Source organism: Ambystoma mexicanum, chromosome 5q (assembly GCF_040938575.1).
Source record: "Ambystoma mexicanum isolate Mex_15411 chromosome 5q, UKY_AmexF1_1, whole genome shotgun sequence".
In the NCBI taxonomy this organism is placed as follows: Eukaryota; Metazoa; Chordata; class Amphibia; order Caudata; family Ambystomatidae; genus Ambystoma; species Ambystoma mexicanum.
Genome location: NC_090933.1, coordinates 1,034,498,596 through 1,034,514,775, shown reverse-complemented (window position 1 = coordinate 1,034,514,775; position 16,180 = coordinate 1,034,498,596). Strand labels below are relative to the sequence as shown.

The following is a 16,180-nucleotide window of genomic DNA, read 5'->3' as shown; positions in this document are numbered from 1 at the left end:
AGGATAGACTTTAGGCTGTAGCAGATCCAAGATCTCTGAGACTCGTTGCGGATTGGCCTGGCCTCAGGAGATGGAGACTGCGGCACTTTACACAGAGAAATAGTGCGGTTAACTGACACTATCCCCAATTGAGGCAGTATTGACTGAGCCGGAGTCGTAATCAGTGGAGTTTGTGGGAACGATGTAGACGTAGATGAGGCCGTCATGGGGATTTGCCGGATATCCAGAGCCTGGGCAGCATCTGGCTCAGCTGTCGGTGAGTGGGGCGGTAAACCCCCCCCCCCTGCCGTTTTCCTACATTTAGAGGCAGGTGGGGTTTGCTCCAGAGCTTCCAAGATCTCTGCATCAGACAGTTCGGAGTCAATCAGTGCTTTTCTTTTCCCTGTGTATTGTTCAATAATGCGTTTGACAACAGGGGAGTTGAGAGCAGGCTTTTCCCCAGGGCTTTTTTTTTTTTGTGTACTAAGGGTGGCCCCGTTTGTTTCATCTGCCTGCTATTCTTCCCTTTAGGATCCGCTTGATTTTGCTGTGTTTTGTTGGCGGAAAAGCATTTAGCACTAGAGCCTTGGGTCACGGAATTTCTCAGATTCGCCTTTCCTTTTTTTTTTTTTGTATAGAGGTCTTTTCATATTTGAATTTAGAGTCGACTTAGGACTTGCCAGGGATGTAGAGGAGTGGTCTGAGACTGACTCAGAGTCTGACTCTGAAATGGCTTCGGGGGGGGCCTCTCGTCATTTGAGAGATAGGGCGGGGAGCCATAGCCCGACAATCATCCATTGATGGAGATGTTCCCATGGGTATGGCCAAAGGCAGACGGGGGTAAGGATTCATTAGGTAATGAGGCCAGTAGTGCTGAGACTCTAGGAGTCACCAAGGGTGCGGTTTTCCTTAGGTCAATGGACTTTATGGCCAAGTCTTCCGGAGCAGAGTGCGTCATAGCCATGATAGTCTGAGATGGGAGAGAGTCAGGCCGGGCAGCCACTTGGTCGCAGCCACTTGGTCGCAGCCACTTGGTCGCAAGGAATAAGAGGAGTGATGGCCTGTGTTTGTGGCTGAGCCTGCAAAGACGGCTCCAGGGGTTTAGGCAGATCAAGCGTTGGAGCAGTGGAAGCGGTCTGAAGGGAAACCTGAAGAGAGCCGCCAGCCTGTGTCACCGCCCTCAAGCCCCTCCGACCCTCACGGTGGGCGGGCCACTCGCCGAGGCGGTGTGGGGGGGGGGGGGGTGGGGATGGCACTGGCTAGCGGGTTTGTATGTAATCCCAGACCATGTCTGGAGGCGGCTTTAGCGGAGGTTAAATGGTGTCTGGGACCTGTTGCTAAGGTCTGCGGAAGAGGCCATTGAAGACAGTTAGCTGCCGCAGATTTCAAAGTAGATAATGCTGTTCCGGAAAGCGGCAAAGAGTTTGGAGCTTTAATTCCATTGGGGCCATCTTGCCGAGTGAGGGGACTGGTGGGCGTGCAATCCAGCACTTGGTCTGAAGTGGACGAGGGCACAGACAAAAGGGCCACCGGCAAGTCCGTAGTGGGAGTCATTGGTAAGCTGGGCTGCGCCAGTATGAGTTTTTTTAGCGTGGCTTCGCAAGAGGCGCTGCTCAGTCTTCTTCCATACCTGGCAGAGACCAGGGGGGTGAAGGTAGGGACGGGGGAAGGGGAAGGGAGAGAGGAAGGGGGGGCGGGAGAGTAAGAAGAGGGAAAAGAAAGAAGGGAATAGGAGACGGAAAGAGGAAGGGCAAAGGGAGAAGGGAGAAGTGAGAGGGAAGGGGGAAAAGGAAGGAAGAAAATGGAAAAGAAGGAAAAAAAACTAGCAAGAGTGGGGTAATTAAAGAACGTGGGCTGCCTTGCACCGGCGATCACAGTTCACCTTCAAAGAGCCATGAATGGGAGAAGTAAAGAAAGTCAGCTTACCTCCCGTTCGTATAAAGAATTACCTCCACTCCCAGCGTTCCAGCGTCCTAATGCGGACTGGTGCAGACTGGAACTCTGCCCGGGACTCCGCGCGGAAATAGAGTTTTTAAAGGCAGTAGGGGATACTTTTCCTTAAAGGTGCAGGTCGCCAAGGAAAATCCCGTGAAGCAGGAGAGCAGCAAAACGCGTCCTCTCAAAGCAATAGCTGGTGCAGACTGGAACTCTGCCTGGAAAAAAGTGGTTTTTTAACTGTTTCTTTTGATTGTGGATTCTGACAAATTCCATAGGCATCTTTTCTCCAGCATGGGGTCTGGCATGGATTCACATGCTCATGAATATTCCCCGTCGTCAGGCTGGGAATCCTTGGTAAAGAAAAAAATCAGTATCGGTTTAGTTTCTGATCTGTCTTTCTTAGTAGTAACCAATCACTGATCTCTGGGTCATACTGCCCCCAGCCAATGACTGCCCTCTCCCTAAGCCCCTCCCCTGGCAGCCATCCTCAGATTTTTACTGCACGTTCAAGTGTTGGGGGTCCTTGTGCTATAGCTCTCGAGCTTTTACTGCGTTTTTCGTACTTTTTTAAGGAGATTTCTCATTTTTCGGTCAAATCGAGCCTCAAGCTCCACCGTTTCTTCATCCGATCAACAGGGACCCGTTTTGGATTTTCCGACGCCCCTCAAGGGCGAAGTTTTCTTCGAGTTACGCTTCTTGGAGGATTCCAGAAGTTTCTGAGGCCTACATCGTGGACAAGGCCCAGGAGAAAGGAAGCTCGACACCCAGATCCAAGCTGTTCAGGATTTGTCCTGGATGCCAGCTACAGAATGTGTTCGAGGAGGAGCATTCGAGATGCCTCTACTTCACAAAGACAAAACTCACGTGGAGAAGGACTGTGCGTTTTGCATGAACATGTCGGAACGGACTGTGAAGGATCTTCGTCTCCGTCTCACCAACTGGCTGGAAGACAAGAGCCCGTCGGGTAAGAAGTCTGAGCGGTCTTCTAAGTCCTGTGAGGGCGCCCCGGCGATGGGGGCCCAACAGAAGGCAAAGCACTGCGAGTCCGCTGGCACCGGGAGCGCCGAGCGGTTGGGCTCCTCGGCGGCCAGGCAGGGCGCATCCTCACCGGTGCCATCAACCACGAGCCAACGCTCTGGCTCGAGGAAGAGGAAGTCCGAGAACCCGGCTAAGCTTCTGGAGAGGCCCCGGTCGATCTCGAAGGAACCAGCCGAGGGGGTAGCTTGGGTTGAACCCCCCCACCCCTCCCCCAAGGTGAAGGCTGCGAGCATGCACAAGGTGGTGAAGGCCTTGACTCACCCGGCTAAGGCCTCGATCGAGGAAGTCGCTGCGTCCCTGGGGCAGCCTGTGGAGGCTACCCCAGTGGAGGTGACCTCGGGGCCCAGAGATTTCCCTGCCCCCGCGGAGGGAATCTTTCCAGCCCATCGAGAAGGCCCCAGTTAAGACCCCGGTGGAAAAAGAGGGGGAGGGGAGGTGGTGGCCATTAAAGACACAGCCTCCGAGGAGGAGCTGGTTGAAGTCTTGGAGGGCCTCGGCAAGAACGTTGAGGCCCGGTCCCACGGGAGGGATCCCGACGAGGAAAACGATGGTGGCGCCGACGAGGTTCCAGTGGAGCAACCATCGTGCCCGTCGCAACAACTTGGCGGCCATTTTGGTGGCAATCCAATCCTTATGCACAGAGATGAGGACGAGATTACCTCTACCCCCGACGGACGACCCAGAGCCGGGCCTGTCGGGAAGCCCTCCAAACAAAAGGAGAGTTCATCCACCCCCTCCGTTTCAGCCCTCTGAGTCTTTGGATGACAACGGTGGTGATGACGGGACGGATCTCCCTTCAACACCTCCTCGGGCCTCCCCGCCCAACGAGATTGGCTCCTTCCATGCCATGATTGCCATGGCATCCGAGCTTTTCCAGCTCTGCCCCAAAGAGCAGAAGAAGGAAGGCTTCCTCTACCAACGGCGTGAGGCCACGAGGAAGACGGTTCGCACAGTGCCTCTGCTGGATGACATCTGCGACGAGGGGCTCGCCCTTCTGAAGAACCCGTCCACGACGCCTGCCAAAAGGGACCGGTACGAGAAGTACCGGGTCCCCAACGCCGCCCCCTGTGCCTTGGGGCAGAACCGACCCCGGACTCGGTCGTCTCGGCGGCTGCCAAGAAGAAAGCGGGGGGGGGGGTGAAGGGGGCCATCGGCTTCAACTTCGTCTTCCACGCCGGACGGCGAGGGAAAAGAAACTGGATGCCATGGGACGACGAGTCATCTCGGTGACGACGATCAAGGCAGCCAATGCCCTAGCGATTGTGGCCCGCTACGACAGGGAGCTGTGGTTCAAGATCGCCCCCCTGTTGGACTAAAAGGGCAGAGGCCCTAGCGATCTTACAGGAAGGTGAGGTGGCGTCGGACCACGCCATAATGGTGGCCACAGATATTGCCGACACGGTTTCTGCCAGTTGGGCAACAGCGTTTGCCTCGACGGCGAGGATGGCTCAAAGCGACGAATTTCCGTCAGGACGTGCAAACCAAGGTTTTGGACATGCCCTTCGACGGGAACAATCTGTTTGGGAAGACTGTGGACGAGTCACTCCAAGCCATCAAGACCGACACGGAGACGGCTCGGGCCTTGGGAGTTCTGCAGCAACGACGGCTGCCCTTTCGGACCTCCGGAGGCAAGCAAGGTGCCTCCAAAGGATTCGGCAGCGACTCCTCGACATACCGCCAGGCGGCCCGCTCCTCGTCGCAAGAAGACGGGGGGCGAGGCAATCCCAGTGAATCTGCCGACGTCGCCAGGGAGGCCAAGGCGGCCTCCAAGCAAGACTGAACCGGCCATTGCGTTGGGCCCCCACCGAAGCACCCCGATGGGAGGCCGGCTGACGAAGTTAGTCAGCGTGTTCGTCAGCGTGTGGAAGTCCATCTCCACCGACCGTTGGGTGCTGGATGCCCTGGCCCAGGGACACATGCTCGTATTCCTGAAGAAGTGTCCCCGCATTCCTCCCGTGGCCAGGAAGGAAAACCACGTCCCTCAACTGCTGCTCGAGATAAGGGTGATGCTCAAGAAACGTGCCATTGAGCCCATAGCAGACCCATGCTGGAGAACAACAGTTACAGGTAAGTAACTTGTTCCTTACATTGTGTCACACAGCAGTGGCAAGGTTTAAATACCTTCTCTTGGTTAAACTGTTTCCAAGGACAGTAAAGTGAAACTTTCTAGACCCAGCACACACTCTTACAATAAGGTGCTGGTGGGGGTTACTTGGTATCCCCTTTGTCTAGTTTGCCATGCAACATTTTTTACGTTGGCCTTTCCTCACTGAATGGCTGGTGGCAGAGGTTTACCTTTAACCACCGTGGTGTGCATTTACCACGGGTTGTGTTCGCAACTGCAGTAAAAGCACCCAAGGGGGCCATTTTTGTCAAAATGGTGCTGGTCTGTTTTCGCCATTCCTTTTTGGAAAGGTCCTTCTTGCGCGTCAAACCAGGTTTGGTCCCTTTGTTCGCTTTGCCTTTGGTGGGATTCATGAGTGAAGCCCGCCTCTGGCTCCAGTGTGTCTGGTGGGGGCTGGAAGTGAGGGAGGTGCCCGAAACTCTTTGCTTGGTCGCCTATGAGACCCAAATTTACCCTGTGGTGAAGGCCGGCTGACTGTCCAGCAAGGACAGCCACCCTGCTAGGTTACCGACAGCTGGGCTGGAATGAATGGGAGAAACCTGCATAAGAGTCTTTTTGGCTTGGAAGGCAGTCGACCACTGGACAAAAGAACCGAAGAACTACTTGAAGAGGACGTCTGCTGCAACTCCTGGACCGTTGGTTCGCCTGGTGAAGCCCTGCTGCAGTGCTGAAACTCCAAATTCATATCGACAGAAGCCCCTGCAAGGACCACTTCTCCCCTTGAGTTGGTGGGCCCAGTCAACTCCGAAGTAATCCACCTGGACATCCTCTCAGAGCTGGTTGAATTTCCATAGTTGCTGCTGGAAACCGAAACACCAGGGAAAGGAACACCAGATTGTGTGCGTTGCTTTTAAGCTTGCCAAGAGCTCCAGGAAGATCCTCCAGACTCGCAGGAAGCAGGACGGAGCCTGAGCCACAACAGAGTGTTGGACCCCAGATGCAAGGAAAGACCATCTCGACGACAGTAAACCGCAGTGTTGCTATTTGCGGTAGACGTGAGGAGCTGAAACACCGAAGTGCTACTTGTTTGAAGATTGCCGGTTGCGGTCAGTAACCGACCTATTGAGTGCAGGAGTCCCCAGAAGTCTTCCCTCTTGTCCCCACGACTGAGGCCCAGGAACACCAGGATCTGCAAAGTTGCACAGGAACAGAAGTAATCTGCTGCATTTTTCTTCAACCTAAAGGTACTGTACAGCTAAGAACGTACCTCTTGTCGTGTAACTATACTTGTTCTCTGTTGGTGAAACTTGTTGTTGCGCTGTAGAGTTGCTGACAACTTCTTTACTTCACAAGCCTAAACAGCTTGTTGCCCAACTTTGAATTCTTCAAAGAATTTTAAAATATTGTGTAAGACTTTCACCTACCTCCTGAGAAGTGCTTCAGTTTCACCTAAACTTTTGCTCAAATTGACTTGGGCTTAGCCTGACTCCCTGAATGACTCTTCTTCCCTCTGTGAATGTTTGGTCTTCCTTCCAGGAAAGGGTTAACTAACTTTGCGTTGGGGGTTTACAAAAGTACTTACCTGCTGTGTGAAATATTTGAGATCTCTTGTGCCATATTATAATAATATTTTGCTTTGTAGTTTATTTGAGTGTTACGGTTATGTTGCCCCGTTCTGAAGCAGGGTTATTCAAACTGATAATTGTTTATTCAAGAAACTTTGTGTAAATGTTTATTTGAATACTTGTCACTGTGAATCTGTGACTCTCCTACAGCTCACATTGACCCCTCTTGAGATCAGCCTGGCTGCTCAACATGCAACCGACCTGCGTAGTACAAGCTTATACCAAAGGTTGGGTTCCTATTGCCAGGAGGTCAGGGTTGTTGTAGTGCACCCAATGGGTACTGCATACAATCTTGCCTAACATGGATGTCTAAAAAATTAAGACAGTTGAACACAACCCTTTTCGAAAACTTTAGGGTAGTGCAGATGGAGAGGTGCAGGACGAATGTGAGCTGCTTTTTTGGAGAGGAATGACCATGGCTGTTTAGAAAACAGAGGGAAAGCAAGCTGAATCAAAGTATGGCTAGAGTTCAGCAAGGTAAGGCCACTAAAGGCGCAATAGTCTTGACCAGCTGAGAAGCAGGAGGGTGTGAGGGGGTAACGAGGGGTTAGCTTTCATCCGTAGAGAGCACTTCGGTATTAGTCTTACTAAAGTGGGAGATGGAAGCAGAGAATGATGGTAGAGTAAGCATAGTATAAAATGTAGGAGGGAGTATGAGGAAGGCTAGTCTTAGTTTGTACATTTTTACAGCTAAGTATTCAGGTAGGTCATTGGCTGTGAGTGCAGCCGAGTCATAGATTTAGCTGTTAGTTTAGGGTGCCCTGTAGCTGGCGAGGATGGCTGAGTGAGTCAATGAGGGTTAGGTAGAATTCCCTTTTTGTTTTATCAAGAGTGGATGTGAGAGTTCAGGGCAGAGTGATAGTTGCAGGTCTTCATGCGAGTGGGTACGCCTCCATTTGCGCAACAGCTTGACGCATGTCTGTGTGGAGAGGGTGTGTGAATGGGGTGACCCATTGTCAAAGGAAGCCAAGTCTTTGGGTGAAGATAATCAGTGGGAACTGAGAATTTATTTGAATTTATAAAGCGGCCCTGGTGCATTGTGGCGTTGTTAGAGCAGTGCTTACTTAGTTGCACAGAAAAAAGTGAGGAGCACACGTCTGTGGTTCTTGGTTACAGTGAACCTGTTGGCAGATAGGTGCGAGATAGAATGACAGAAGGCAGCAGTTAGAAAGACAGACTGCAAAAAGTGCCAACATACATGCTATAGGGTTGAGGTAACAGAGCTGGCGGGCAGGACATCTCAAGGGTGCAGGGTGAGTGACTAGACTAACACACGCAAAACACCATTCAAGATGCCTGTTCCTCATGTGGGGGGGATAGATGGTGCTGGGTGTGCTGGGCAGAGAGTATTGGGTGAGCTAGTTCACTTTTGAGTGCTTTGCGGAATGCTAGATTGGATGTCTAATTTTGTGAAACGGGCCCCTCCTGCTTTGGCCCTTTTGAAGGTGGGGATTTTTAGCTGATTGGAGTACTGACCTTTTGGGTCTGGAGGAGGTTGCTCTGATTATTTCTACCAGGTAAAGGGTGGGGGCTGTGAGGGAGAGGTATTTGGGTGTTAAGGACAGAGTCTTGAAGAATATCCTTTCTTTGACTGGCAGCCAGTGTGCCTTTTGTCTGGCACTGATCTCTTTTGGGAATGCGAAGGGCAACCCTAAGCGCATTATTTTGGATGACTTGGGGTCGATTCAAATTTTTGGAGGTGGTGCCGGCAAATAGGATATTACAGTAGTCCAATTTGGCTCCAATGGTGGCTCTCACAATGGAGAGGCAATTTTGTTGTGGATAAGTATGGTTTGACCGCATTTATTAATTTATTTGTGCAAGAGGGTGAAGAGACAATGGCTCTGACTTGGCGAGTCATTGAGAGTATGGAATCAATGTGTACCCTAAGGGTTTTGACTGCTGCTGAGACAAGAATTTGGGAGTTGTCAGTGCTGAAGGACTTGTATTGTTTGTCAAGCTTGTTGACCGTTTCATTGGGGCCTACTATGAGGAGCTCAGTTTTATCCCCATTGAGGCATAATCCATTGGCTGCCATCCATGCTTTGTTGGTGGAGTAGACTTTGCAGAGTGCTTCTGCGTTCGTTTCATGGGAGCTAGTGAGGAAGGAGCACTTGGGTACCGTCGGCATAGTTTGTGTATGATATGCCGAGATTGTCTAGATCGTTGACGCACAGTAGAGTAAAGAGATTGTACAGTGTAGATGATGTGCATGAGCCTTGTGGGACTCTGCAGTGTAAGGTGGTAGGATTGGCGCAGACCTGTTATGAGAATACCTTCATGGCTCTCCCTTCAAGGAAGGAGGTAACCCGGGCAATAGCTTCCTGGGAGAATTGGGCTAATTTGATGAGTTGGCTGCAGAGTGTCGAGTGGTCCACCAATTCAAATGCTGCACATAGGTCAAGAAGGAAGAGAAGCGCAGGCTTTACTTCATCCATTATTTTACCTAGTTGGTTCTTAAGTTCCAGTAGCGGTTGGAAGCTGGAGAAGGCAGTTTTGGTGGAAGAGGCATCCGGTGTGAAGGAGAGTGAGAACTCGTCGAAGGGGAATGGCAGAAGGTTTAAATTTCCTTTGGTGAGGAAAGTTCAGGGTGGAAAGGAGATGGTGGAAACAATTGAGTGAATAGATATGGATGTTGTAACAGTAGTATTAGTGCTTGAGCGAGAGGTGGAGATGAATAAGAGATCCAAAGAGTTAAGGGGTGGTTGAAGGGTGAATAAGGTGGGAAAAGGGGGGGGGGCGTATCAAATGGGACATGTCCCTTGAATTTTATAGCTACACCTGCAGGAAGGTACGATGCATTAAATAAAGCGCCTGTTTTTTATAGGTCGTCCCAAACAGACACTAGGAGGACTGTTTCTCAGAGGGATCTGAAGCCAGATTGGGCAGGGTCGAGGAGGTGGTTTGCTTCAGTGAAATGGCCGAGTTGCTTGTATGCTTTGCGGTCCACGAGTGTGGCCACGAAGCAGGTGTTGGAAATAGGGCAGTAGTTCTGGGGAAGGAGTGGGTTTAGCGTAGGTTTTTTGAGCTGTTTGTGGGAGGTTTTTAAGGCTTGAGGAAGATTCCCAATGTTGGGGGAGGGGGAGGGGTTATTTGGTTAAGGATTGAGCATGGGATGCTGCTTGCACAGGTTGAGGCTAGGATGTTTTTGAGGGTGGGCGGGCAAGGGTCTCAGAAGAACCTGACTGGTGGCTTTGTGCTAGGAGCGAGAGGAACTCATGATATTGAAGAGAAAGAGGCACAAAGGTTTGCATCGGGGCAGTTTGGATGGGGAGGGAGCGGGGCATGGGCATTATTTCTATTTTAGAGATGAGAGAATGTCGTTGGCGATGTGGAAATGTTCTGATCAGGAATCGCATAGGGATTGGGAGTAGGGTGGGCGATAGAGCAACTTGGAGAATTCAATTCAGAGAGGACTGTATACAGTTCCTAGCTTGGGTTGCAAGAGTTCCAAGATTCTGCTACCATAGAATGCTTTCCTGGTTTTTATGATTTCCAATCTGTAGGCCCTTGTTAGTCTTGCTATGGCGGTTTTGTTTTGAGCGGTCGGGTTAGTTCTCCAGGTCTGTTCCAGATGGTGCTACATGGGTTTTAGCAATTTGAGGTTGCTTGTGTTCCACCTGGGTGTGGGGCCTGGTTTGAGAGGGCTGTTGTGAGATGGGGTAAGAGGTGCAAGGGGGCTGGGGAGCCAGTGGTAAAGTTTGATTGGGGAGGCGAAGGAAAGGCTTCTTGGAGGGGGTGGTGAGAGTGGGTTTAGCTAGTTCACTAGACCCGGGGTGATAAACGACTTTGTTCCCGAGTGGGGTGAGAGGTCGGTGGTCGGTGGTCGCTGTGCGCAGCCCTGGGCACGGTCTACAGCTGAAAGGGCTGAAGACTGCATTAAGGGTGTGGCCTCCATTGTGGGTGGGCAGAGAAATGTTGGGTTGAAGGCTTCTAGGTTGTGATGGGGGTTTAAAGGAGTCAACCCAGATGTTGAAATAACCTAGGATGGTGAGCGCTGGATGTGGGTTGAAGGTAGTTGAAACTAGTTGGAAGGTATGGGAACTGGTGGGTGAGAGGTGGGGTGGGTTTTACAAGAAGGGCTTCATAATCTGTGGTGCTCGCTAAGGTGTCCTTGATGAGCGGTGGAAATTGGTGTTTGAGTAGGATTGCTAGTCCTCCACCTCTTCTTGATCTATTCAGAACAATCTGGTTGTTGCACCCGGGGAGAGCTAAGGGAGACAGCTCGTATGCAACAGGTTCGTCGTTGGCAAACCAGGTCTCTGATAAAAAGGATGTTGTGGTTTTTGTCTGTGATAAGGTCATTGATGTTACATTTGTTTTTAGAGACTGACCTGGCGTTGATGAGAATGCAAGAGATGTGGTGGGGTTTGGTTGGGAGTGCTTGTTTGGTCGAGGCGGGGATTGTTGAAAGGGAGGGAGTGGTATTAGGCTGAGGGAGAGGGTGGCCAGTGGAGGGCTTGGGGTGGTGATCGGTTGAAGGTAGGGGGTGGTCCATGGAGGGCACAGGGGTGGTCCATGGAGGGCACAGGGGTGGTGGAGGTAGACATGGGGAGGAGGGGAATAGTGCCAAGACTGGGTTGGGTGCTATAACAGGGGGTGGGGGCGGCACAAGGTTTGGGATCTGGGTTGGAGAACAGGTGATGCGAGGTGGCTGAGCACAGGGCCTTTTCTTTTCTTGTCTTTCGATACAATAAGCAGAAATGCTATTACGGTAAGTAATGCACGTCTTTAATCTTACCAGGTCATAAAACAATTGGGAATAATGTCTTTCTGCATATTCATTGGTACGTCACTGCATGCAGTCATCACTATGGCCACAGGCCTCGTGGACCGAGCCAAATATGCTGAAGGATGAGACCCTTCAACAATATGCCAGTACAAATAATTACCACTGACCCACACCCCCACCTCCCCCTCACAGGTCTGTTGGTGGGGGGAGCCTGCATTGTCAAAGACATAATGGTGTGCATGGACACAGCACAAATGTGTTACAGCCCGTTTCAATCAAAATGGCCATGTACGCCTTCCAGACCCAACTCCCGAGTGTGTGCTTATCAACGCAGACAATACCATGGTCATGTTTTACATAAACGGCGTGGCACATGATAAAAACGAGTCTTCTCGCTCAAATATGCCACTGCTGCGTCAGACACAATTTCATTAAGGTGCAGCATGTGCCAGAAGAGCACAACTGCCTTTCAGGCAATCTAAGCAGTACTTCAGCAGGAACGTAAAACAACATTATAAGACACATTGTTGCAACACGTCTCATGTGTTAGTGGACCTGTTTGCAAATGCGAACGCAAAATAAGCAGCCTTCATGTCCAGGTTATGGTAACGCCGGTTGTTGTAGAACGTACTATATAGGGCCTGGCAGTGATATTTGCATACTCTTCTGACACAACTGCTTCAGAATGGTACACAAATTACTACATTAACACTGATTCTCATTGCTCTATTGTGGCCAAGATAAACGTGGTACCCTCATGAGAATGTCAGTGCGTACACCAATGTCCAATCTGCGGCCAACAAAAACAGCAACATTGGTAGATGAAATACCTCAGGACCTTTATGGTTTTGGCAGTCGACCTCCTGCAGTCATTTTGGCCATATACATTTGCCACCAAGATCCATGGACCTCTTGTGCGAGGCAAGGAGGATTATGATCCAAATATGGACATTTCTAAGCACACTTTCCAATCAATGTATGACGCCAAGCTAAATCTTGTGGTGCTCATCCTAAATGTTTGAGTTATTTCAGCAACTCGTGTAGAAATTTGAACGGAAGGCTTTATGCATTTTGAAAATAACATTGGCTTTGCATTGAAATATGTACAAAATTAGCTAATGTAAGGGTAGACAGGATGGAAGTAATTAATGCTGCAAGGTCCTCATGCCTGAAGCCCATGGGCCAGTTCCACAGTGCTAACGGTTGTCCACGAACTGGCCATGGGCAGTGCTCTTTGGCCAGATCGGATGGCCTGGTGTTTCTGAGGAATGACTAAAAGCCCTACATATGCTGGCAAATTGTCTGAGCATGGACTGGCCCCCTGCCCGATGGGCTAGTTGGCGATCTGGGAGAGGCCCAGAGGCCAAGTGTCCACAGGGCATGTGTACTGTAGGTGTTTACATTCAATATACAGCCAATTAGTTATTTTGTCCTGCCTCTAGTGTTCTGTGTAATGCAAACATTGTATTGAGTTGCTGCAGTAATTTAATGCATGTTTTCTGACTATCTTTTTGGACAACCAACCTATGTCTACCACTTCAAATCTCTCATAGATTTGTTTCGTTTCAGGTGAAGATGGCTCTTCGGACTTCAGGACATCTCTTATTGGGAGTAGTACGAATCTATCACAGAAAGGCAAAATATCTTCTTGCAGATTGCAATGAAGCTTTCATTAAAATCAAGATGGCTTTTCGTCCAGGTATTGTTTAAAGATCAGTTTCCAATTTCACTTTCGGGATTATTAAAATGTGCATTTTATTTTTAATGTGGCGTTTGTGTTTTGCAACATGGATTAGTACCATTGAGCACACCATGTTATGTTAAAAGTCCTTGTATGGTGCCCTGTTGCCACCTGTTTCTTGGCAGATCTGTAAGGCGGGGGGAGGGGGGATAAATTAGTAGGCCCAAGCAGGAGAAAAGGACAAGATATCTGTGTTGTGCTGTTGGCAGCTTCAGTTGGGTTTACACCGTTAGGTGAACGTACATGTTTTGCTGTTGGGCTAGGCTCAGTGTGGTTTGTTTCGTTGTGGTGTAGTGAAGTGCATGTGGTTTGTGCTGTAGAAGTATGGTTGTTTGCTTCAGAATTTGAGGAGCATGCAGAAGGATGAGGTTTGTTTCCCCCATTTTATTTTTTTAGTAGGGTTTGTTAGTGGCAGTACCCTATCTCCCTCTGCGACCCCTGTTTCGTTTTCACTGCCGTCGGCACATATCCTGTACCCAGTCATACATTCTGATGTGGGACTACCTTCTCCACCCCCATTGTTTAGACCAGTTGCTGCCCACGTCCCTTCCTCCCTAGCACACACTGGTGTACAGCAACTCCCCTTTCTCATGTGCCCCGAACTTGCTTTCCTTTTTCATCTCAGGCCCTCTATATGTAGTCTGACTAAGTTGGACCCATCGCTCCCCTGTTTCCGGTTTGACCCTCTATGGGGGGGGAATGGGTTCACCTGGGTCTCCCTCCCATTCAGAGGCCTCTCTACTGCTCTGCACTTCGGTCCGACATACTCCCCAGTCATTTTTAGTTAATTTCATGGGGTGTGGTTGTTGGCTTGTTTTCGTCCCGTTCAGTGTCAAAGTGCCAGGTTTTTAGAAGTGTAGATGGTCCTTCACTGTTCATATTTGTCTGGGGAGGGAGTTCCAAAGTTTTATGGCTAAGCAAAAGTATGCCGATCCACCAGGGTTTTTTCTCGTGTATGGTTTAGGTTTTATGCAGATGTAGTCGCTGTATTTGAGTGTTCTAATCGGCTGGTAGATGGGCATTTTTCTTTTGTATGAATTCCGCTCCTAAGCCGTGGATTGCTCTTATACACATTATTTTGAAGGGGATTTTTTTTTTTGATTGGGAGCCAATGTAGCATCTTAAGCGCTGGAGTGATGTGATCCCTTCATGAGTTTGTGCTTCCTCCACCTCCCTTTCCCCCTAGTTCTCACACTTGCACGATCTGAATGACACAAGGTCTACTAAAATAGTTTGTGTTGTCCTCCGTTGTCACACTTGCGTACAAGCGCATTATAAATTAACTATAAAGTCTGGCAGCTGTGTTCGGAATATGTTGCATTTTCTTCAGTAAATGATACTGCATTCCGAGTTACAAGCTGTTGGCGTAGTCTATCCTGGACATGAGGGATATGATGCCCAGCGTTTTATGTGTGAAGGGGTGGAATGGTAGAAATGTTTCGATCGTGTGTAGATTGAAGAAGCATTTCTTTTATTCTAGTTTATTTGTGGTTCTAGGGTTGGCTCGATGTCAATTAGGATGCCAAGGTTTTTGACAACTTTGGATGGTGTGGGTGCTGTTCCAAGTTCTGTGAGCCATGGGATGTACTGGTTCCTTCCTTGGCTGTTGGATCTATTCATGATTTCTTTCTTGCCGGGCTGATTTTGAGGTTCTTGGTGTTCATCCGATGGTGAGTTCTTTGAGACAGTTTATTAACGTTGTGTTCTCTTCTTCACCGATTTCTGTAGATTTAGGTGTAGCTGTAACAAGTGAAACTGTCTGTGTTTTTTTTTTTTCTTCTCAGTCTCTTGATGAGGATGTTATGGCTGACTGTCGATCATTGGAGACTGCATTGGTCTTTAGGTTATCCCCTATAGAGAGAAGTGATGTCTCCACATACCTCTCGTGAGTCTGAAGCCGACTTGTGTCTGGTCCAATAGTTGGTGATTTTCTGTGTGCCAGTGTTTGTTCGTAGACCGAAGTCTCTAATTGCTGGATAAGGGAATGTTGGAGATCAGTCTCTAGTTTGTGAGCTCTTCATGTTGCCCCTTGTGTCCTTGAGTGTTTTGATGTACACAGATTTGAATGCTCACAGTACTCTCCCCATTAAGATTGCTAGGTTGAAGAGGTTTAAGTAGCATTGTGATGGTGTGTCCTGTGTAAGGGTTGATTTATAGATGTCGGGTGGGCAGGGGTCAATTGGGGAGCCATCCTTGTGTTTTTTTTTTTTCCCAGGTTTAGGAGTTTTGCTCTTGACATTTGGGTGAGGTTTTCAGCCTGTTCTGTGATCCTGGGATAGCAGGCTGCACACATTCGTCCACTAGACCTGCAAGGAGAGTTTTAGTGAGCAGAGGTTTGATCCCATGAATGATCTTTATTCAGTGAGGCTTCTTGATGGAAACTGATGAATGTCCACATGCTGGACACGGTTTATAGTCAAAATATCGAAGAAAAAAGTCTAATTTCTTTTACCTTTTTTATTCGAAATGAGGGGGGGGGGCTCCCCCAACCCCCCTTTTTTTTCCTTTTTTTTTTTACACGTGAGAGCCAAAAAATAAATATAAATTTAAAAAAATGCAACTTTTTTTTTCGGCATTATTTTTTCGATATTTTGACTGCACACCGCTGGACACTGGAACTGAACTGCCCATGTTTGGGTTGTGCAGATGTGAGGACGTGCGCAGTTTTGCTACATGAATGATCAGGTCCATCGACCATTGGTCAGCTAGAGAGACTTGGTCACTTGTTAATGACTGGAAGTACTAGGAACTCTTGTGTGCAACATCAGAGAAAACGGATTGCCCATGTCCATGTATCACATGCAACACTTGCGCCATGTTATGTTTTCTTTTTGAGTACACATGCTTGATAGTGCATTATGAGCACCAGGATGAGATATATTTCCTGCTATCTGCTATTTACACCAATTGCTATTCATCAGTTAGAACAATGTATTCAGGTTATTAGGATAAATGCACCACGTTTTGTTCACTATTGCAGTGATCATTGGGATACTGCCAATGTATACAATACTAGAGCTTGTTTAGTTTCCATGCTATGTGCATGTTTCCAGAGATCTGAC

At 49.1% G+C, this 16,180-nt stretch overlaps 1 protein-coding gene across 1 annotated transcript in view; it reads left to right on the top strand.

Moving 5' to 3' along the window:
• The window catches only part of RAD21 (RAD21 cohesin complex component), a 359,826-nt gene that overhangs the window by 99,960 nt on the left and 243,686 nt on the right, over window positions 1–16,180 (top strand). Inside the window, exon 3 of the mRNA XM_069621538.1 lies at window positions 12,947–13,076. Coding sequence (XP_069477639.1) covers window positions 12,947–13,076 — 130 coding nt within the window. The remainder of the gene's footprint in view (window positions 1–12,946; window positions 13,077–16,180) is intronic.